Source organism: Anopheles coustani, chromosome 2 (assembly GCF_943734705.1).
Source record: "Anopheles coustani chromosome 2, idAnoCousDA_361_x.2, whole genome shotgun sequence".
NCBI lineage: Eukaryota > Metazoa > Arthropoda > Insecta > Diptera > Culicidae > Anopheles > Anopheles coustani.
Window position 1 is genome coordinate 32,094,830 of NC_071289.1, and position 23,930 is coordinate 32,118,759.

The window sequence follows — 23,930 nt, forward strand, 5'->3', positions numbered from 1 at the left end:
ATCAACTCTTTCTTCGTCGCAAGACCAACAGCACAAGACCCGATGAAAGGTTTCTTTCAACCGATCGGACCCGATAACCCACACCTGAGGCCGCCTCAGCGCCCCGTCCCGCCCCCCGGGGCGACGAGTGACAAAGTGAACGAAATGGAAAAATGGAAAACTCAACCGCCCAACCAGCCCCCAAACCTTGGGCAGGTTCTTTTGTTTCTTCCCCGCGCCGGCGTAAGCAGAGCACAGTCTCGGACGACATCAACATCAACTCCACTGTCATTATCGTATTTTCATTGCTCAACTCTCGAGCTGAGTCTCCTTTCCTGTGCTGTGCTTTGTGTCCACGGCGGGGATATTTATTGCTAAAATAACATTTCACCACCCTCCAAAAGGGGTTCTTTGGGGTGGGGGTTTCGGGTGTCGCTTGAGACACGGTCCGAGAACGAGAGTAATAGAATATTTTCATTTGAAAAATGTCACCGCCCGACCGGGAGGGAAGCTTTTTACGCAAAATGCTCCGCAAACTGTAAAGCAAAGGCGCCCTCGCCCTGGACGAAGAGCGTGCCGATGTTTCGCTTTCGCAGAGTTGCTAAATCATAAAAGTGTACTCTGCTTTGAAATGTGAAAAATTGACGAGCGCAACCGAGGGAGGTTTCCATGATGAGGATTAATTTAGTATGAGTCGCGTCCATTTCACGGAGTGGGTTTATGGAAGTGTACGAAAAATCACTCCGAAAGCTCTATATTTTGTCTGGGAATTTGCGGTGTCAGATAAATTAGATTATTTAAATTTTACAGTATTTAAAATAAATGGCATTTCACGAATTTTCATGCTGAGCACATATTTTCATGGTACAGTTTTATTAAGTTCCGTAAAAAATATTTTGCTGGTCAAAATGATAAAAATATCAACCAGCACCAAAAAATGTAAATGGAATGAAAACTACATTATCCGTTTTCGTTGCATATTTTTCACAATGTTCCAACCTTATCGCGTTCTTATGATTTAGGGTTTTCCTCTCGTCAGCGGAAGTATTTCGGTTCAAAAAAAACCCCCGTTCGTCGGTAAAAAAAAGTGAACCAAAACGCTACGAAACCGGAATGGAAGCTTCGAGTCTGGAGTGGCGATTTCGGGATGCTGCACCAAACGATAAACGATGTCGGAGCAGCAGCTTTTTTCCCCCCTTTCCTATTCCGGTCGTTCGTATGTCCGGAAAAAACTGTGTGGAATAACTTGCAAAAAAAATAACAGGAAGCAGTATATAAAGAATATTTCTCTTTCAGCACCTCAACCTGCTTCGGAGCGGTTTTCATTGTATGTACTTACACTTTTTTGCTGCTCCGGTTTCGGACTTGCTTGGATTTAGCTCCACTTCGTCTGGGATTCGCTCTAGGATGTAGGAAATATCATGGTGAGGGAGTGGGAGGGAAACTTCGTCTGCTTTTGAATCCCATTCCGGCACTGGCATTATCATTGTATGCCATATTTTTCCACCACGAACCTTCCGCTGAACACTCTGTCCAGCAAACTATGGTTTAGAATAAGTATGTATGTGTGTGTGTGTGCGTGTGAGCCACATATGGTCATCTTCAATTAAAATAAATAATTCATCAAACTCTTTTTACTTGCACAGGCATTAAAAGGATGGGAAAACGGAGTAGATCGACGCTGCCCGTTTTCCGTGTATCGAAAAATTTTAAATTGTTTTCAAACTTTATTACTCTATGGCCCTTGCTTAACTTCGGCAGGATTCATTTTTTCTGCTAACAACCCCATCTATGTACCACCAAGCACAAGCTTGAAGCAAGCGCGAGGAAAGAGAGTCACACCGAGCGAGTTCTTTTCTATTTTTATTTCATCCTCCCGTTTCCCTTGTCCGGTCCGACTTGGAAGAATAACTTTTTCGCCAGTAATTGAAAGCTCGACAAGGGAGAGTCTGGATTAAGGTTATAACACTACGGAAGTCGCCATAAACCCACTCCCGTGCAACCCACCCACCCTTCTCTCCTCCTTTTTGGTTGCAGTTTAAAGTTTCTTTCTGCATTTTCCACCTCCAGCTGCTTTTCCATCACAGCAGCGCCGAGGGGACAACACTTTTTATTATTCTCTTTTCCTCCTTACATTCGCAAATACACACATTATATACGGCTCTTTTTTGTATGGCTTAGCTATGGTGTCCTGCTCATTATCCGTTTCGCTTCACCCGGTTATAGGCAAAAAAAAACCCAAGAGTTGTCTGTCCCTAGTTATAACGTTTTAAGCGACGTAAAGTTATTTTATGGTACCAACCCAAAAGGATGGAGCCGTGGAGGTGTGTCGTTTTGCTCTCCTTTTTTCTTTTGGTGCCATTGTTACACTCCACAGTAAAAATTTTCTCGCTTACCTTTTTCCATCTGCCAACATTGTCGCCAAAATCGTCAATGGTTTTAATATTTTCCAGCCATTCTCTTGCCAAACGGTTTTAAGCTCCATATTTTTACGTCTCATATTATTCGTTCTTCCATCGATTTATTTACTTTGTTAGCTGGAGCATATTTTACCTCTGAGTAGGCATGAAAAACGACCAGTTCGAAGGAAAAACCGAACGCCGTGAGATAAAGGTGGCACAATATTAAAAACTTCCTCGCCCATGCGTTTTCCTTTGTCATGACATCCTTTCGGTTCAGCTTGCTTCGATTCGGGAAACAAGAACAAATGATGCCTGTTTTATTTTTGTCATTTTCCTCGAAGCCCATCTGCCTTACAGAGTATATAAAAATCCACAACCCCGGATGGTCGAGCGTCAAATAGGGATGCAAAATGGGGGAAATATATAAGGAAGGCAAGTTTTTCCCAACGAAAACTAACAAGAAAACACGAACAGATAAATTGAAAAGGAGGAGAAAAAATCCATACTCGTGAAAGAACCAAACTCACAGAAAATCCTTGTACTGGACTGGAAATGGTAAGGCAAAGAAAACCCCTCCTGCTGGTGTTTGTTTCGATAGGCTTCTTTGGAGCGAAACAGATAAAAAGTGAGACACTAGCGTGGACACAAACAAAAACATGAGCTCAGTGTTTGAAACAGCTCAAGCTATAGAACTGACTCCAAACAGCAAGAATCCGATGGGGAAGAGAGAGGAAGAAAATATCGTACACTTTTGTTATTTAAACACCTTTTTTTATCTGACAGCATGCTCGCAACGAAGCTCTTGATGCTGTTGTGGATGTTGGTATTTTTGCTGTTTTTCCCTTTTATCCTTGCGCCGTTCTAAGAGCTTCTAAGGGTCTCTTCGCCAACGGCCAAGAAAACTCCCTACTTTTTTTGTGCCCGTCCCTCAATGAAGATGGTTTTTCATTTTCTGATATCCTTAACATTCTTTCCGATTCATTTTCTCGCTTACTCTTTTACGTTCTATCCTTCTTCCATCACGTTTTGGCCCCGCAAAGAATGTCCTGCTGGGTTGTGTGTGTTTTGAGATGGTCTGTACAATTTTTTTATCTGGTACTCTGTTTCCATCCTTCCGCTCGAATCAGGTTGAACTTTTTCCGCGCCTGGCATTCATTTTGCTATCGCAGCTTCTGTTTTTTTTGCCGACATTTTTTGTGTAAGTTTAACTTGGACGGTTTGAGTATTTTCCATGGCAAAAGGGAAATAGAAACGAAAAATAAACACCCAGCTAGTGCAAGCGTTCCGATCTCTCTTTCTTGTTCCACCCGCCTCAAACCTCAGGTGGTTCCCAGGAGTTTTCATTTTAAGAACAAATTTTCACCATCGAAACGGAAACGAACAAACAAAATGGAGATGAACGCCGAAACCTTTCGCACTCGCCAACGGATCGTGGAAAAACAAACGTCCCGGCCAGTAGTCCCCTGGTCGTACCCTTCCCCCCCTGCCGCTCGCACCTATCGGTGTACGTAATTGTATCCGTGGCAAACGAGCTATGTATACGTCTGGGTTTGGCCTTTTATTTTTTGCTCTTCACCGCTCCTTTTCTTCCTCGAGCAGAGCTTCATTCAATTTGCCTTCGCTCCGCTGGCGAATGATGGGTGGAAATTATAGCTTTGGAATATTTTAAAATTTTCTTAATTACGGGATGCACACTCTCGGGTCGGCGTTGGCAGCAGGACTCGTTTTTCCTAACCGGCGACCGGTGGGTACGGAAGGAAATCGCCATGGAGGGAAAAAGTATCTCGCGCTTCTACGGGCCGTGCTGATAATGTCAGTTAAAGAAGTACATTTTTGGCGTCCGACAAAATAGAAATAACCATCCTGCCAAGAAGTGGGAAAGTACAGTTGACAAATATATTTGAATTATTGAAACACTTGTTTCATATTAAAATAACTCATAAAACATAGTTTTCTCCACAAAAATGTTTTTAAAACAAGCATTTCTTCCTCTTCCAATACAATAATTAATTATTTGGGAATAACTAAGCTCAACCACCGGGCGTCTCCATTGGATAAAATGAATACACCATGCGCCTCCATCAGTGCATGCCAAGCTCGTGTTTCAATTAAAAGTATTTTTCAGCGGGTTTCAATATGTATGATATTTTAGCTCCCAACGGCAACGGGTACTACTTTCGATTCATGTCGCCAATTTTGCGATAGTGATTACCCGACCCCGGAAGAGACCTAACAAATCCCCCGGTGCGTTGATGTGGGATTGGTGTATGTGTTTATTTTTTCTCCACTCCGCTCCCTTTCTCTTTCTGGTAACTAAAACGAAACACGACATCGCACAGCTGTATCTTTTTCTATTTTCTCAAAACACCCTTTTGATGTGCCGTTCGATGCAGTGGCGTTAATTTTTGCATCCAACATTTATGTGCCCGCCTCACTGAGCAGGACCATTTTTCACTTGCATCCTCGTCGTCGCAGTTCCACCCTCTTGCCGCCACGGTAAACACACGTATTCCCGACGCACTGTGTGGCTTGTTTGCCCGGCCGTTACCGCTTAGTAGGCAAATTTCGATTTTTCCTATTGATTAGAATTAGCGGCAGAAAAACCGCGCCAACCTCAGACCACCGGCCGCGCGTAAAACGCACGAACCGCCCGGGCTACCCCCATTCCCTCAGCTCTCACCACCCTCTGTCCCTCGTGACCGCGGGCAAACGAAAACAATTAGACAGGGCCTCTGTATGTCTGTGTGCATGCACGCACCGTCCTGCGTCTGGGCTTGGATCCGAGTGCCTTGCCTATTGTTGGGTTGGTGGCCTTTCCGTCGAATGACACACGCAACCCCCATCCCTCGCTTACCCCACCAAGACCCCTTCTTCCCGGGATGAGAGCTAACGCTGCGAGCCAGTGTGTTTTATGAGCTTTCCCCAAGCCCCCAACACTGTTCCCCACTACTGGCCAAAGGGAAAATAATTTTACAGATGAAACGCACGAGCGGCACAAAAAAAAGGAAATAAAAGCATACAAAATACTAACTCCATCTATTTCAACACCAACAAACGCGACCAGGCCGAGTCGAGAGAGCTCAACAGAGCAAAGAACAAAAACAGTAAAACAAAAAAGGCGGGTTGGGGTGGGAAACACATACGCACCCCCCCCCGGGGATGAGTCCCGGTGGACAGACAAACGGACGGTGGAGGGGGTTTCTAAACGATGCGCATCGCACGATAGTGTGCACCGACCGGGCACATCGCGACCGGACACCTCCCAGATAAACGAGGATATACATGGACCCACCCTTCACTCGATGACACGAAAGAAAACTCCAGCGATGCAGCTGGACGGGCGCAGTCATGCAGTTTTTCTGGGAAGAAGAGAGGGGGGGTAAACGGGATGCTTGCAATATAGATTTTATTTATATTAATTCTCGCGATAAATAATGGATTTTGCCTCAGGTTTTTCTCGAGTCCAACCGCCGCAACCGCCGCCCGGATGTGCAGCCCGGACATACACCAACGCACATAATTTAATAGAGATCAATGGGCTTAAGGAAAGGTGGTTGGTGGTAGAACTAAGCAGCGATAAAAGAGGGTAAGGTAATTTTTAAAACATACATGGGGAAAATAATTGCATCCCACCGTAACTCTAATGCACGCATGGAAAACAAGCTCCCAAACAGGAAAATTAAGCATTTCAAAAGTAGCAGAGAAAAGTTTAACTTAACCGTCCCTTTTAGTTGAGAGAAAAATGTACCAATCAATGGGGAGATTTTGTCGCCAGCGAGGAAAAGTCCAGCAGGTGGATGTTGTACAACCCTCCAGAGATCCCGACTCCATTCGTTCCCGCGCGAACATAGATAATGATTTCGGTCCAGTGGAAAAGACCACTTTACACCCGTAACCCCCCTCGAGGTGGGAGTAGTGCACATTTTCCTGACGCTATTTTAATTTTCCCCACTTCTTTTTCCCGAGCGTCCAAGAGCTCACCAAAGCCGGGAGTGACGGTTCACTTGAACCTGGAAATTATTTCAGTTTCTAAACTAACTGGAATGGAGGAAAGGGAGATGGTTGGAAAAATAACGAGCAGGGAGGTGGCTGACACACGGTACTGGGGAAATCCTTTCCGGGGCTAGTAGGAAGCGGTCTCCCGGACGAATTGTTTGTTCGGAGCTGTTATTATTTTCTATGCTTCCCGGGCCACATTTTTTTATGTGTTTGTCTGTTTGCCTCCTGTTGTTGTTATTCTTGTCTGCCGTTAAAACTATCCTCACTTCACCCCCAAACACACAAAAAACGCACACATACACACACCCTCCCACTCACCCTTCGGTTGGCCGGAAGGGAATGTTAGAAATATGTATAGTTTCTGCTTTTTAATGAAAGGCAACACCGCCGCCAAGGCTCGCGAAAAAAAGAGACCGAGACAATGGGTGATGGAATGGGCAAAAACCGAGCATGGGAGGACGTGCGTGTATGTATGTGTTTATGTGTGCTACTAGCCCTGCGTTCGGTTCACAATGGGGACGTGATGATGATTATGGGGCACAATGATAGTGATGGTAATGGGCTCGCAAAATCTCGCGAATCTGCATGCGACCAATGTATCTACGAGCCTTACGCATGTGTATGCACATGTGTGGGTGTGTATGTGTGTGGGTGGTATATTTTTTAGTGCGTGTGGCGGTGCGTATTTATATTAGTGAAAGTGGGAGAACACATGCAATAGATCTAAAACTAACCACCCTTCGGAATCGTAGTCGCTTTATGTTCCCTCAACCACAAATTCTAAACAAGCAGCGCCCGCCCGGTGGGTGTTGTTCGCTATGTGCTTGCTGAAGGAGGAGGAGGGAGAGAGCTGGTGTGAAGGGAGCTCGGGGGGTTGACGGGAATGTTAAAGGGCGCGAGGTTTTCCGGTAGAAACCGTCGCTGCGTTCGCTCATTAGCACACAAACTCTAAACCTCTAAACAGCAGCAGCAGTAGCACACGCACACCCGATGGAAGCATACATACAAACGCACACATCTTTGCACGGTTTATCCCCATACTCCGTTGCAAAACTTTTCCTGTTTACCGCCGAGCCATCAAACTACACGCACCCACACACACACACGCACGCAGGAAGCACTCATGACGATATTTGAAATGATACTCGATTAAAACGTGAGTGAGCTGGTTTACGGTAAAGTGTAGGTGGACGGAGGCGGGAAGAAAGACTCCTTCACCAACACCCCAACCTCGACACATACACTCGGTATACACACATATCCTTTCGATCGCAACAATCGAACCCGCCGGGACTCGAGTGAAGCCGGACCGAAACCGTTTTCCGGAGTGGTCCGACGTGCCCTGTCCACTGGCTCAACTCGACGCACTGTACCGCACGTCATCCAGGAGTCACACCAAACCGTCATCTTTTTGATTTCAATGCGTTTTCGCATGCCAAATGGGGGGAACATTTTGCCCTCGCCCTTTTTTATCGCACGATTTGCTCATTCTGCTGTGCATTCTGAGTGGAAAGGAATAGCATTTCGACGTCGAGTGTCATGGTTTGAAGAAGTATTTTAATCCTTTTGACGACTTCATTACTTATTTAGCTAAAAAAAGATAAAAATCAAAAACAAAAAGCAAATGATTGTTTGTTTTCCCCAGAACGTCAATAGATGTGAATCACCAACATTTGCAACATTTTTTTTATCAGGATCTCACTGTTGAAACTAAGGTGTTTTCAATTGTCATGAAATTTTTAAAATTGTTTTCCTCTTTTATATTCTCAGCGTTTGTGCATTTTTCGCTTTGTAATGATAGAAAAAATGACAAAAAAGCAATGCACTCTTCATTATATTTGTGTTTTGAAAGGACATCAGTTTACAATTAATATTGAATAGTATAAAAACCAACATTCATGTTACAAATCTATTGACACTTAATATTAAATTTTGGGTTAAACTAAACTCTCAACTTTTTAAGTTGCTGTGACCAGCATAAGTTAGAAAATGTTGAGTTAAAGTTAAAAAAACCTTATTATGTCGATGTTTATTTCATAAAGTTTATCAAAAAAATTCTGTGTTACCTTTATTGTAAATACACCTTATCATATTATGTAGTTTAAATTAGAAAATTAAATGTGCTTTACCATCACTTCCACTTGCATCGCTAGTATCACACCATATGGTAAAAAAACGGGGGGTAAAATGAAACCACATCGTTGCAAACCGAGACTCACTGTAACACATGTTGATCGAATTTCGCTTACGCACCTTCACCAGGTCGGGGAAGCGGGAGAAAGTTGCAACATGGGCAACATCCCATGCTGCTCCAGTTCGCCCCCATGCCATCCAGCATCCTTTCCATGACGGCGCGGCGCGAACACCGTTCTCCTGCCTAACACATAGAAACAACCGCCGAACAGAATAGTAAACCGCGCCAGCCCGTCAATTCCACCGTGTTTCGTAAAGCAATGCTCAGATGCTTAGAAAGAGAGATGGGAAAAGAGAACTAAAAGAGAAAGAGAATAAAAGAAGGAGAAAGATAGACGGGAAGAGAGAGAGAGAGAACAAAAGAGAAACAGATAGTGGGAGAGGGAGAGCAGACGATAAAGTGAGCTAAAAAGGAAAGAACAGGAAAGAGTAACACATAAAGTCAGCTAGTTCCACACCGAACTAACCCCAGGACTTTTACCGCCCGGCCATCAAATCCTCCTGCTCCTTGCCAGCATCCCTTCCATCCTTTCTCCTCCTCTTCCTCACCCCTTTCCAGCTTAAAGAATGGCCACCAACGTGGTGATGTATGGCACGTGGAGAAGCGCCCATCCTCCGGCGGCGATGACGTCGACGGTATTTATTATTATTTTAAGGGAAGAGAAGCTTCGCCAGCAGCTGAGGGGTGGTTGGGAGGGCCGACTAGCTTCTAAACTACCATCGACACTCACACACACACATACAACCCACCTACACCAGGAAGGCGCGGACGATGGCAAAACTATCTACAGAAACACGCGCGCGCGATGCCTCGACGCCTCGAAGTGTTGGTGTACGTGTGCCACCTCCGTCGGAATGTGGGAAAAGACGATGGGGTTGGGTAAGAAGATTGCCACCGCACTCCACCCTCCCACCCCCATAGCCATCTTCCTTCGCGCGCCCATTTGAGCCCGCCGTCGTCGCGCTTCTCGGCGCGCGGTTTTGAAGCAATTGAAAGTTGTTTAAAAAAGGTTGTTTAAAAAAAGGCCACACCAGTGCCAGCGAGAAAAGGTTGTTTAAAAAAGACGCTTTCCCTCATCTTCTTCCATCTTCCACCCACCAAGGAAGGGTGGGATGGGGGGAGGCAAAGTTCGCGGAACCACCGGCGGAAGTCCTGGCTGGCGGTGGCTTTAACGAGCGAACCGACCGAACCGTGACCGAAACCCGGGGATCAATTGGGAAAGGGCTGGGAAATCTCCTTCCGAGCGATGCATCGGGAAACACGTACACGATCTGAACCGACGGTCGGCCGGTTTGGTGCTGGGAAGAAAGTAACCAGACGTCCTTTTTTTAATTCACCATTCAGCAGATGTTTGTTGAACGGTTGTTTGTTCGTAGGGAAATTGAGAAGAAGGAAAAAAGGCCCTCTTCCCGATGAAAGGTAAATTCTTCAAGTGAATGCTCCTTGATTGCTTCCTCGTACCGATGTCCCGTTACACGGGGTGTGGAGCAGTAAAATCCGGCTTCCTGTGTGAGTACAACCCCCACCGGGAGCGGAATGTGTGCCATCTGGAACGAGAAACGGAAGTAAAACGGGGAACCGAAAAAAAATTCCTCTGAAGGACCTTCCGGTTCACTCGACCGTGTGCCGTTTGGTCGGCGACCGAATGTGGGTCTCTCCGATTTTGAAGGTCTCCTGCACGCTTCATCCAACGGTACCATTTCCCTCCCTGTGTGTGTGTGTGTGTTTGTGTGCATTTCTCTTCAACCATCGCACGTTTCGATTGTCTATAGCCCCGTTTAAAGAAAGGACCATCGGGACGAGCCTTTCCCGCTCCCAATGGCCCATCGGCACTCGCTGAGCCTTCTGCAACATCGTAGGCAACCGAGGACGATGTCCGGCAATGTTCGGCAAACGTGCCAGACTTTAGGGAAAGCGGTTCGACGTTCGAAGTACGGGAAGTGCGGACCTGGTCGGTATCCTTTGCAGCAATACCACCGGTAGTCTGGGGCGTTAGAGGACGCGTTCTCCGGCACACGAGTGTGCATCTTTGTGTACGTGTGTATGCCTGTGTGGTACACCAGGATTCAGTCGACGCAACAACAAAGCCTAGCGAAAGGGAAAGCTAAGCCGGTTGGTTTGAGGCCAGTACTACGTTAAAAGTCAAACTGAGGCGAAAGGAATCCGGTACACTTTTTAAGGTCGCCGAAGGAGACGGGCCTCCATCGAGGGAACAGTGTTTAACCAACTAATTGCAGCAGTCTGTTTGATATGGGAATCCCGGCATAGAATTTTGGATTGCTGTTGTTTTAAATATTTTCAATATAAACGAGATTACCTAAAGTAACATATCGAATAGGTATTTGTTGTTCAAAGTTGACAAGATAGTGGGTTTTCTTTTCAAAACTTTTACTTTGAACTTGACTTTTATGTGATATCTTTTATTTTCTGAGTATTAAGCTCTTTATTTGGGTTAATGACATGAAATAATTGTTTTTTATTATTTGCCATCTTATTTGTTAAACAACTCTGCATTTGATTCATTTTTTATGTTCGGATAATCGGCCTTTAGTAAAAAATTTACCAATTGTATATCTGACCATTTTCCAACAGTATGCACCTTAATGATTATGTGGGTCATATATCGTATGAAATAAAAATCGTTGAACTAAAGCTTCAACTTTAACTTTTTTGGTCGAGTTCGAAAAAAAAAATCTCCGTTAATCGAAATCTTGCAAATCGAATAACGTTCATCGATCAGAGAGAAAAAAAAATCCTTTGAACAAATGCAGCCTAGAATGTTTTTGTTAATTGCATTCCCAACGCCGGTATTTTCTACTTTTATCCACTGCAATGTATTTAAAATGCATCCAACACTGTAACGAGCGGAACGATTGCATTCAAAGAAAACGGGTTGCTTGCTGGGAAATGTAATCATTCCTGCTCCAACTTATAGCCGGGAAAGAAGTGCCGATTAATGCGAGGAAGCTGGACCAACCCTAGCCCTTCCCCCTGAGGTTGAATCGACCACTTAACACTTGCATACTTTGCTCGAGGGCCATTTTGTTTCCCCGCCCCAAACCCCAGCGTTTCGCCGATGATGGACTGCCATCGACACCTCCAAGCGCCGGCAACTCCGGCAGGAAAGGAATCGTATTCGGGGAAGCCAACCTTGATTCGAAAATGTTATATACTTTGAAGAGAATATTCTTTTTTTCTACTGCTTGTTTACCTTAAACAGGTTCATTTCTATCGGTTCCCCGCCAGGATAACGGTCAGCCAATCGGGGGACTTGGTTGATATTTAAAACAAAAAAATAAAAACCGGAAACAAACTCGTGGTCGAACGTGTTAACGGGAGGAAAAAAAATTAACAACACAGGGGCAAAAGTGGGGAAAAAAAACTTCCAAATTACGCTGAACAGCGATGAAATATCGCGCAAGACCACGCGAGCCCGTTTTTTTCATTCCTCCTCATTTACTACCGTCATAGCAACCGTGAAAACACTGACAGAGAATGTTTAAAAAAAACAAGGATCCAAGCACACAAAGGAAAAAAGAAGTATTTCTCTAGGTGTTTCCGATACGTGTGTGTCTGTGCGCTACGATATAAGAGAGCCGTGGTCAGCTAAAATCGAGGTTGGCGGAGCGAGAAAAATCGCTGCGAAAAAACGAGACGCACAATAAAAGGAAAATGTCGGAAGGGGTGGGAGGTGAGCTGGGTGGGTAAAAAAACATCCCTCTCGCCATCGGTGTACAGATAACGGCCAGCCGATGATAGGAAACGGCCACCCCACAGACAAACACACACACACGCACGCACACTCGGTGGTGCTCGTTGCATCGTTGTTGCGTAGCGATTTGGAAAAAAAATACGGGCAGGATGAAAAGGACGAAACCGTTACGTATTGGACGGAGGATAGAAAAAAAAGGTCACGGGTCCGTGGTGAAAAGTGGGCGTATTTTTTTTTTTTGCTTTCACTTTTGCTCCGTTCTGTTTCGAATCGCTACTGGCTTTTTTTTGTTCCAGGCGGTTCCCGGTGGTCCCGGAGAGTAAACCGTATTCCGGATGGCGAATGTCCTGGCCATCATCGCCGTCGTCGTCGTCGTCGTCGTTGTCGTCGTTGGCGCGCGCGTCCTTCGCTCCATCCTTTTCATATTCGCGATGCAACACGACGGACGGTCACGCACTTGCTGTATTTTTACTGACCGTTTGCTGCCCCACCCTCCCCTGAGGCTGGGTATGGTGGGTTGGGGCGAGTTCGTTTTTCCTTTTTTCGAGGAAAGCGCCCGTTCCCGGGGATGGCTCCGATTCCGACGAATCAGAGGACGTGCCCGCGGACGTGGCATTCGTTGGGTGTTCGGTGTGCGTCTGCGAGACAGAGTGGGTTTGTGTTTCGTTTCGAGATCGAGAGTTCTTTCCTGCCGAACGCCCGACGCGCCAGGGCCTGTTTTTTTCTTCCCTCGCATGCGTGAAAGAGCACCGCGTCGTTGGCCGAATGTGTGTGGTACGATTGAAAAACCGGGCCCACCTATGCGTGTGGAGCCCTGGGGAGAGGGAGCGGGGTGGGAGGGTTGCATGCGGTGGACACGCACTTTTCGCACGGCGCGATTCGTGCGTCCCTTCGCCGCGCGGTTGCTATATGGCAACGGCGACCGCCATCATCGGGAGGAAAAATGAACAAGAAAAAAAAACAAGGAAAAAGCTACACTGATGCTTTCCTCCTCCATCGAGAGTGGGGAGAAAAAAGACAACAGAGGGAGAATTGAAAAAAATACATATGCACACACATACCCAGACGCACGCACGGAAGGCAACAGCGACCATCGTCATGAATATAAATCGAGCACTTTCTCCACAAACAGCGCCAACGGGGCAGGCACACGGGAGTGGGCAGGAACCCGGGGAGGGAACTGCCACGGAAGGCTGGAACATATTACCATAAACGGACGGCACAATATTGACGGATATTTTTCCACCCACGCGCCAACGATGATTTTCCATTTCCATTGAACTGCAATAGTGGTGCTGGGCGATTTTGCTGAAAAATTGCCGATACGGCCCCCGATTACTCAAACTGCCGGCCCTGGCGAATGCATTATGTACTTTCCGCTTGGGAAAACCGTACGCGCAGTGTGGGGCTGGAGCCAGCCGGATGCATTTTGCTCCTTCCGTGCGCGCCGAGGGAGTGGTTTAGCGAACCCAGGGTATGTGTTTGATGATTTGTCCGTTTCTTTTTTTTTTTGTTTTTTGTTCCATCCACCCCCTGTGAACGTTATGCCTGAGGTTTTTTTCAATTTTCCCTTTTTTGGACGCCTTTATCTCCTGCCGATCGGTAATGAGCGCACCTATCAGCGATAAGGAAGTAGACAAGCACGTGCGAGTTTCAAAATGGCGATGAGTTCAACTTTTTTTGGCAACGAAAAGTTTTTTTACGATTATATTTCTAACATCATTTAGCTTCCAATTGAATGGTTTCTGTTAAAAATAAACAAAAATGTGAAAAATTTAACGAGAAATCTAATTGATGAACACAACCGTAAAGATTACCGATAAAATATTTTACTTAAATACTGAACAGTGATATTTATTGTTTCGAAATATTTTTTCTCAATCTTATCAAAATGATACCGAAGCCGAAATACAAAACCTTGCTCGTCCTTTATTCATGAAGTTTCCCGTAATAAAATTGACTTAAATCTATGCTTCAGGGATGTAGTAATTTAAAATCTATTTCGGGATAAAGTTCAAAACCAAATTTGTATTCAGCTAAGCTATCTTTGATGTGATATGAAAAACTACACAAATATATGAAACATGTTGAAACAGTTATTTCGTTCCCTTGAGGAGCAAAAAAAGGTGCTCGCATTGTAAATATATAATAAAAGAGCACGCTTTTTTCCCAGGAATCAATAAAAAACGCCGCTAAGACACCAGTAAAAACCGTTGTAAAGTAGTTGCAAAATTCTGCTAAAATATTTAAAACAAAAGCCGAGCAATGTTTCCTCATTGTTAATCCATTGTTTGCATCCGTGCCAGCAAAAATGGAAGAAGACTGGAAAGCATGATAACGCCGTACGAAAGGGCTAGAAAAAACGCGGGAAACGTTTGAAAAACTTCGCAACAAACTTTGTAAAATCATCCCAGCGTTCATTTTTTTTCCTCATCTCTCTTTATCGTTTTTCATTTCACCCATAAGCCCCTTTGCTTCTTGGCGCAAACGGCGCTCGAAATGCTGCGTCTTGGCCCCGAAACGGCATTCTTTTGGCCATTTGTTTGTTTCGGTTTCATTTCTTGTTTTTCCTTTCGGCCCAACAAAAAAAGGACCAAAGCTTAACAACAACAAAAGAATGTGCACAACGATGTACAACACAAAAAGCCCTCTCAATCTTGTCGGAACAAAGCGTTGCGAAAGTCATTGCAAAACCCCGAAAAAGAAATAGAAATAAAGCTGGAGGATACTTTGGCAGAAAATCCGGCATCTTTTCTTCGGGCTTTTGATTTCTGCTGGGCGCACAAAAGTGCACAATCCGAAAGGCACCACCTGAGGTCGATTTTGTGCCAAGAAAAAGTCCAGCCGAATGCTCCAAGCTTCCAATCCGTTCCTCGGATGTGGAGAAAGGGAGGAAGTTTTCAACGAACGCTGGAAAAAGGTATGCCATTTGTGCGAATTTACGGCGGTCATTCGATGGGTGCCGAACGGGGGAACCAAGAGCGGGGGGGGGGGGGAAAGATGATGACGATGGCCGAAAGGTAAACTCCTTCGAGAGAGATTTAATCGGTAAAATTTTAAATTATTTTCCATCCCCAGTGGAAGGGAACGGGGGCAGCACACAAAAGAGGAAAAGGAGATCCATTGGGATTTTCTTTTTCTAAAGATAGAAATGAATATCGATGGATGAATCCCCTCCTCTCGCAAGGGAAGCGAAAGGTGTAAGGATGCTGATCCAACAGAACTTTTCTTCTCTTCCATCCCTTCACTGCCGGACTGGGAAAACAAGTTCAGGATGGTGGCAAATGAATTGCTGCAATAGTTTCTCCCACCGTTTGCTCTCCTGCAGCTCACTCGAGATCAGAATGGACACACGAAAAGCTTCGCCCCATTTTCAGGACCCCATTTGGTACACAAAATACCCCGATTTCCATACCCGGTCGAGTCTTCTTTTGGGTTGGGGACAGGACTTTAAAGTTTCCCTGTGCCCATCGAGAAGATAGGTTAAACTCTGTTTTGAAAGAAAGAAATCTTGCTGTTAAATGCGAGGAGGTTTGCAACAATTTAGCAGACAGGGAAGTGAAACGGTTCGTATGCATCCTGATGACGAGCATTAAAACCCCCCATTGGCACACTTCATGCCAAGGGCGCTCCTTTGCCGGAAGGAAAGTGGACGTGTCGAAGTCTTGTTTAGTAAACAGACGGACGATTACCGAGGCACACCAGACTCCGAACGGGGTTTCCGGTATACCTTCCGTCCGGCAATTTGGTTAAGCCGGCCAGGGTGTAGAAAAAGATGCCGGCAGAGTGGATTATCGCCATTTCTTTTCTATCGAAACCAATTCCCTGCGAAAATGTACAAGCTCGTTTGAATACTTATTTAAAGATCGGTTGAAGTTATTTTTGCCATGCCATTTTTGTATGTTATGGATGAGGAAATGAGCTGTCATTCTTGAATTCTTGAAAAGAACAATCTATTGCAAGAAAATTGTTTTGATCGAGTAAAAGCTTTTAAAGTTAAAAGCTTTTTATAAACAAATAAATAAATAAACAAATAACAGCTTTTAACTTGTGGTCCATTCATTGATCCGTTAGTATTCTTACCTAAACACGTTTAAATTGTTATTGTTTTTAATATTGATCTTTATATGGTTTGATTGCGAATAAAATATTCTCTAAAAACCAATGAAACCCCTTTTTTCCAGTGCAAGGTAAAATAGGGCAATATACAGCTAAAAACAATCTTAAACTCTTTTACAGATCAATTCTTTAGCATTTAATCATTAAACAAGCTTATCAAAACAACAGTATTGAAATTGTAACTAACCCCAGGATCTCTCTTCTTCGATTTCAAAAAAAGGTGGATGATTAAAAGAATTTAAAAAAATATATTTCCATCACCAAATAAAAATTTGCTTTATTTCAACGAATTATATTACCAAATAAAATATGTCAAAAAACAATTCATTTGCGAGTTATAAATGTAGAATAGGTACAACCTACAGATTATTTAGTTTAGACATGACCAAATTTAAATTTTTTTAATGCGGATTTTCATGTTACCAACATAAACCGATGCTTATTACTCCAGGATGAAGATGTTTAAGTTTTATTTTGCACAACTAGGATTCTAGAATTGTGAATTCAAATGTTTTTAGAATTATATTTTTCGTTTAATAGCATATTGAGGCACTTTATGGATGTCTTATTTCACATTCCAACACAGCGTACACTACGGTAGTGAAATCTTCCACGGTGTTGAATTTTATGTCGATGCACCAGTGCAATTTGCCCTACATTCTCATATCCTCATTTTTCAATTATTTTATTCCTCTTTTCTTTAAGATGATTTTGAGGAAACTTCAAAAAATTGCAGTCTTAAATGCAAATATGTTCCTTCAAAGATCGTTAAGCCATTAAAGAACGAAAATTGTATCCAACAAATTCCTCCTAAAATAAATTCTATTGAAATAAATATACTAAATTTAGCACCTCTCGTTTCTTTTCGCACAGGTATATTCCTGCACATCTGGAAAAATCCACCCCGGTATGACATCTACAAAATGCTCGTTGACAAGCGGAAGTTGCTCCTTTATCTGAGCGCCGTTGCTGGCGAGCTTAAGAAGATCCTCGCCCTTCCCGGCAACGCGGTTCCCGATGGTGCCATGCGTACGTCCAGCCTTTCGTCGTCATCGGAAGAACGCAGCGGCTCCACTGGAAGCTGCTCGAGCACGACGACAAGTGCGACCAGCGTACCGAAGCAGCGTCCCGGAAAGTTTCGCTGGACGACCGAACGGAACCGTGAGCTCATGTTTTGCCACTACGTAGTCGTTGCTGGCGGTGAGAGTGATGGAAGTTCCGATGGTCAACGATATCGCACGCGATTGCACGAACTCTGGACCGAACGGCAGCGTACGTTGGCCTGCTCAAGCTCGTCCGGCGACGACAGTGCGTTTGATGAGCCCGCCTGCGAGCTGTCCGAGCAGAACCTTCTGACGCAGCAGCGGAAGATCGTGCGCGAACAGCTACTGCCCGAGGACGTGCAGCGGAAGGTAGAGATGGAAGCGGTGGGGTACCGGTATTATCTGCACTCCGCACGCCCGAAGCTGTCCGACAAGCACCGGAAGGTGTTCCGTAAGCTGGCTAAGAGCTATCGGAGAATGAAGGAACTGCACGCCATCAACCGGGCGCTCAGTTACATCGATTCGGTGTTCGACCTCGATTGGGCGTCCGATCGTGAAATCAAAACGCTAGCCATGAAGCGAGTGGTGCAAGTGATCTGCGAGACGTTACGAGGTGGACGTGATACACCAACCATCACGAGGCATGCGGAAAGCTTCATAAACATCGTGACACCACAACGAATCCTTGCCAGTGCGAAGATCCGGGACTATCTGTCCCACTACCGTCGGGGTGGAGATCTACTCTCGCTCCTGCCAACCGGCTGCACCTCAGAACACTCCCCAGAGCAGCTTCACATTAGCGACGACACGCTGGACTACGAGGAGGTGCACCGTAACCTCAAGATCCTACGGTCTCTGTTCCTGTTCGCACAGAACCTGCAGTACATACTCGCAATCAAAACACTCATCAACCGCCTGTACGATAGCAAGAGCCTGCAGGAGATCAAGTCCTACTATGCGTACCTCTTCCGCCATAATTCGTCCGACTATCTGCAGGATCTGGAGTTCGCTCCGTTCACACTGCTCGAGATCGGTACGCTGTTGGACGCGATCGCCGACGAGTACCGCCGGCACGAGCTTCCCCCAAACGAGCGGCTCGAACGGATGCGCACCCGTTTGGCCAACGAAATCGACAGCTACAAGGTGCTGCACCGACAGTTCAGCAACACGATCCTCATGGTGGACTGTCTGATATCGAAGATCAAATCGAACCACAACCACGACAAAATCCGACACACGTTCCGCTCGCACCTACAAGTCTTCCAGCGGAATCAGTCGATCGATCGGCAAGTGTTGGTGCAGTTGCGCAACGCCCTGCTGGGATACTTCTACGAGGATCTACCGGAACTGCGGCGGAGAAGCACCCTCGAGCAACGGCTAGCGCTGCTTGTAGTTCGCGTGTTGTACACAATCGATGCTCAACTGTACAGAAAACTTGCTGACCCTCGAGAACCACCCGTCCTGCAGCTCACGAGCAGTGGGAGCGTCCTGCTGAAGCGACTGGAAGAAACGACCGGCGTTCGCCTACCGGTACCCATCAACGATCCCATCTTCAGCAAGATGCGAGACAACCCGTCAAAGCGGTATGATCTACTAAGGCAACTTCTCCGGAGGCATCGGGTGGCCTACGGTGGTAATCTGCTTGCCGATCTGCGCCGCGAAGAAGAACGTGCGACCGAGGAGAAGGTAGCCCAGCTGCAGAAACTGTTTCTCGATCAAAACATGAACATGAAAACGTTCGACCGCACGGATGAGATCGCGTTCGAGATGCTAATGCTGGAAGCGACGAACGCACTGTCGGGAAAGTTGGCGAACAATCGGGACAGTCTATGCAACTACGTGCCAGTGCTGACGGGGCGCAACCTGCGAAACTACCTCGCGCACGGACACATCACCTACGAGATACTGATACCGAACGTGAGCCCCAAAACGATCATTCTGAATGCGCTCAGCGTGATCAAGCTTTCGAAGAACATCATCTCCGAGATCTACGAGCGGCATCGGTGGAGCTTCGAGGATAAGGTGACCCTGCTGAAGCATCAAGAAACCATCCTGGGAGGTTTCCGGTATCAGAGTTGCAGCGAGGCACGGGCAACGATCCGTGCGGAAGCGTACCTACTGGGACAAAGTCACCTGGGCTACGGGATCATCGATCATCTGATACAGCAGCAGAGCTGCATGCTGCTCGGTCATCTGCTGGACTTTGACCGGGTGGACGAGTTCCTGAAACCGTTGGCCTACCTTATGGAGCCGGTTACTGCCATACCGGGTGGGCGCCCACTGCATAGCGTACTCGGGGATGTGAGGGCACGTCGGGAGTTCTGCTACAACCTAGCGGTGCTGAGTAATGACGAGGACATCCTATCAAAGATCGTAGCCGACTTCGGCTACGGCCAGATCGACGCCATCCCGATGGTGTACAACTTCGACCGATTGTTCGCCAGCTTCCTTGAAACGCACCCCGATTACGACGTGAACGCGGACAGCAACACCGAAATCCTTCACTACGCCGTGCAGTCGGGAAATGTGGAGTTGCTGAACCTCCTGCTCGATCAGTGCCACGATCTGAACTTGCGCGACGCCTTCGGCCAAACCCCGCTCGATGTGGCCTGCAAGCTGAGCAACGTAGAGATGGTGAAAGCGTTGACAAACGCCGGGGCCAAGTGGTACACCAACGGTGAGCACGGCTGCAGTCAGTACTCGTGGATCTTCCTCAACAACGACCAGGACACAATCGTGTTTCTCAAAAACAACGATCTACTCAGTGCGAAGGTGGCGAGTGCGTGCATCGACCTGTTCCTTCAGTACTGCGACGACACGAACGAAGAGATCGTCGAGTTTATGCTGGCCAACAATGGTGTCGAGTATGGCGATCTGTACACCAAAGCGGCCACCTTCCGCCGGTTGCACGTGCTGCAGTTTCTGTTCGAGAGTGATCGCAAGGCAAAGTTCAATGTGAACCGAAAAGATTCGACCGGCCAGGGGATGACACCGTTACACGCCGCTTCAAGCCGAGGGTACGTCGATGTGGTGGAACTACTGCTACGCCATGGGGCCAACGTTCAGGCGAAGGATACGAACGGAAACAGTGCGCTCCACTTTGCGGTGGAGTGTGGAAACGTACGCATAGTGAGGGCACTTTTGCGCCACGGTGCTTCGATCGGTGTACGGAACTCGCTCGGTAAAAGTCCTCTCGAGCTATCACTGGATGGTGCACCGGCACGGCTTACCCGAACGCTTCTCGGCAGTGGACAACCGGTGGAGAATGTTATCCTACCGGAGTACCTCGACAATTGCACCCTGGTGGAGAGGCTTCAGAAGTTAACGGGCAAGTTCGAGTATTGTCTTTCCCCGGCAGACAGTTTTGGCGATAGTTTCACTCCACTCCACCAAGCGTCCAACGAGCGGGTATTCGAAAAGTTCTTAAAGCTATACGACATTGACGTGCCCAGCCCACGGTACGCAACCACTCCGCTTCATCTGGCCTGCCTCTGTAATGAGCTACGGCGTGTGAAACTCCTCCTCAAGCATGGCGCAAACCCTACGCTCGAGAATAGTGAAGGAGTTACACCACTCCAGCTGGCCGTAGGTAACCGCAACACGCCACTGGTGCGGACTCTTCTCGAGCACAATAGCCGCAACGGCAAACTGACCGAAGACCTCGATGTAGTGCTTGCGATCGCCGTCAAGAAGTGTGCCCTCGACATCGCAAACCTATTGCTCCAGAAAGGGGCCTCGATAGAGACGATCGGCAAAACGTTGATCGCACTCTCACCTCCACCTCGGGGCGGTAAGACATCTCTGCAGCAACAACAACAACAACAACTACCATCACAGCATCAGCTTCTCTTTGGGGCCGCCCGTGAAGGCTACAGTCGGATATTGGAGTACTTGCTAGAGAGTGGACTGTTCGATGTCAACAGTAAGGATACAATCGGATCGACACCCTTGTTCCACGCGCTTGCCGGCGCTCCACTAGAAACACTTGACATCCTGCTCCAACATGGCGCCGACGTGGAACATCGGAATCGATTCGGTCACAATGTGCTCTCGATTGCAACGATGGCCGGACGGTTGGATGTGATCCGGTACTGCGTCAACAACTGTCCGGAAGTTGTGCGGTTCGTAGTGGACGCCGAATGCGACACGGACAACACCGTCCTGCACATGGCCGTTCTACGAGGTGCCCTCGACATTGTGCGCTACTGCGTCGACCTGCATCTCGCCAACGGGTACGGATTGAACGCACAAAACCAGGAAGGCTTCACCGCCCTCCACATCAGCGCCCAAACGGGTGCCGAAGCGATCTTTCGTCACCTTCTAGGGGCCGGTGCCGACCCGTCCATTACCTCTGCCAACGGTCAGTCAATCCTACATACAGCGATCTGCAATCAAAACCTCGCGATCGTTTGTGCGATCCTCGGAACGCCGGTGCAACCGATCGAACGAGAACTTCTGCTCGATCTGGAACAACGATCTCCTCTGCACTACGCTGTCTTCTCCCGTAACGTTACGGTCGTACGGGAGATTCTCAAGCTTCCACAACTCCCGCTAAACCACTGCGACGCACGGGGCAACACGGCGCTGCATCTAGCGGCCGAATTTCAAGCCATCGACATCTACAACCTACTCCAGAAACGTGTCGACAACGAGCTGCGCAATGCCAATGGGAAGCGCGCCATCGATATACTGCTACGCAAGTGAAGCTAGCAATAGAGCTCCCCAAAGGAAGTTCCACACTAAGCTTTCGACGATGCTCGTCTGTACATTAACGATGTGTGTGGCGATAAAAGGTAGCAGAGACGAAACGGAAAAAATACTCACACACCGGTGCAATGTTTTTGTTTAAATGTGGAGGAGTGTAAAAATGAGCAGCAAAGTAATTACTAGCTAGTGGCAATCACACGAAGAAAGAAAGCTTTTGGAAAGTTTGTCCAACCACTCGTACCGTGCCAGTCTCGCCAAAATCGCCATGCAGCTGTGACACGAAAGTCTTGAAAATTCGAAAATGAACCCCCGCCACCCGTGGGTGAACCCCCGCCACCCGTTATATGAAAGAGATAAATTCATACCAGAGGACAAACTTACAAAAGCCATTCTTTCAAGGTTTTATTTCTGTTTCCGATGCGATATGCAATGGTTGGCATATCCGCAAAGGTGAACGAAATAAATTCCGCATACCGTCTGCCAAACGAATGCGAGAAGAAGATAGCAAAAATTTTATTGTCTATTAAAAGCTACCCATTATTTGTAAAGAAATCATATATAGTATATTAAAAATATATATATATTCGTGTACGTGTATCTATTCGATGCTGAATGTCGGCCCCAAAGGTCGAGCATGTCCTAGTTAAAGCGGTATAGTAGAACAGCAAAGAATGTTTGTAATGTCCCAGTTTAATTCAATGAAAGGGAAACCCATTTACACGACAACCTTTCCACAAGCAAACGAAAAAAATAAAATAAAACCGGAATAAGTGAAAATTTCAATTTGAGGCGCACACAACTTTGGTCGATCAAACCGGAAACACAACCGACACATATTGTCCACCTTACCGTTTACTACAATCATACCCAGCATACCCCGGGAGGATCAGACTTCCGCCGCAGAGCAAGTGGTACACACCAGGAGCACGCTTCCGTTTGCCATCGGTCGGTAGATAGTAGGCGCAATAGTTCATAAGCTAAACCAACCAATCCGAGCAACAGTTAAGAAAGCGGCGGAACCAGCCCTGCCCCAAGCCAAAACCGGAAACCAGCCACTGCAATAGCACAGAGAGGAAACAGGACGCAGATGCTACAATCTAAACCACAACGCATACTCGCAATAGGAAATAGCTACACACGCGCACACACACATACACACATCCACACAAATACAGCCACCTCGAAGGCCAAAAACGGTGAGACATCGCATTGAAAATCGCCAGTCAAAATCGCAGCACAAATGCGGATGCTCTTCGTTCTAATACCAAAAACACCGTTATCGAAGATGAATGGCCTAAAGATTGAACAGAGAGATAGGGACTAGGTGGGGCGCTAGTTGGCTCGGTCACCGTGTTTGTCCAGTAGTGGTGGAAACCAATAGAACCGGTCTACAATCATATGAAATCGCAGTGGAAACGGAATTCTCTCAGTTGCAGAACTACCCCATTTCTTCTGTTTAAGCAGCTACAAACAACAGATCAACAATTTAATGTCACTTATATAACAATAGCAGCCAATAACAGGATAGTTTACGCACGCATACACATACACACATACACACATGATGGAATACTAGAAGTATGCCACAACTCGCAACCCACAGCTCAAATATAAAACCCGGTAAAACCATAAGCAACATAGTGTAATACCGATCAGATGGCAACGAAGATATTTGTGCAACCACGTACCGCTCGTTCCCCACAGTCTCCAAAACCAATCTCTTACCAATAATGCAGATATGACAGATTTTACAGAATACTAACTGGTGCACACAA

General features: G+C 46.5%; 1 protein-coding gene across 1 annotated transcript in view; it reads left to right on the forward strand.

Annotated features, from left to right (window-relative positions):
- Window positions 1–22,152, forward strand: part of LOC131265456 (uncharacterized) — a 49,819-nt gene extending 27,667 nt beyond the window's left edge. The window contains exon 2 of the mRNA XM_058267721.1: window positions 17,279–22,152. Within this exon, the coding sequence (XP_058123704.1) occupies window positions 17,279–22,152 (4,874 nt within the window). The remainder of the gene's footprint in view (window positions 1–17,278) is intronic.
- Window positions 22,153–23,930: the final 1,778 nt, after the last annotated feature.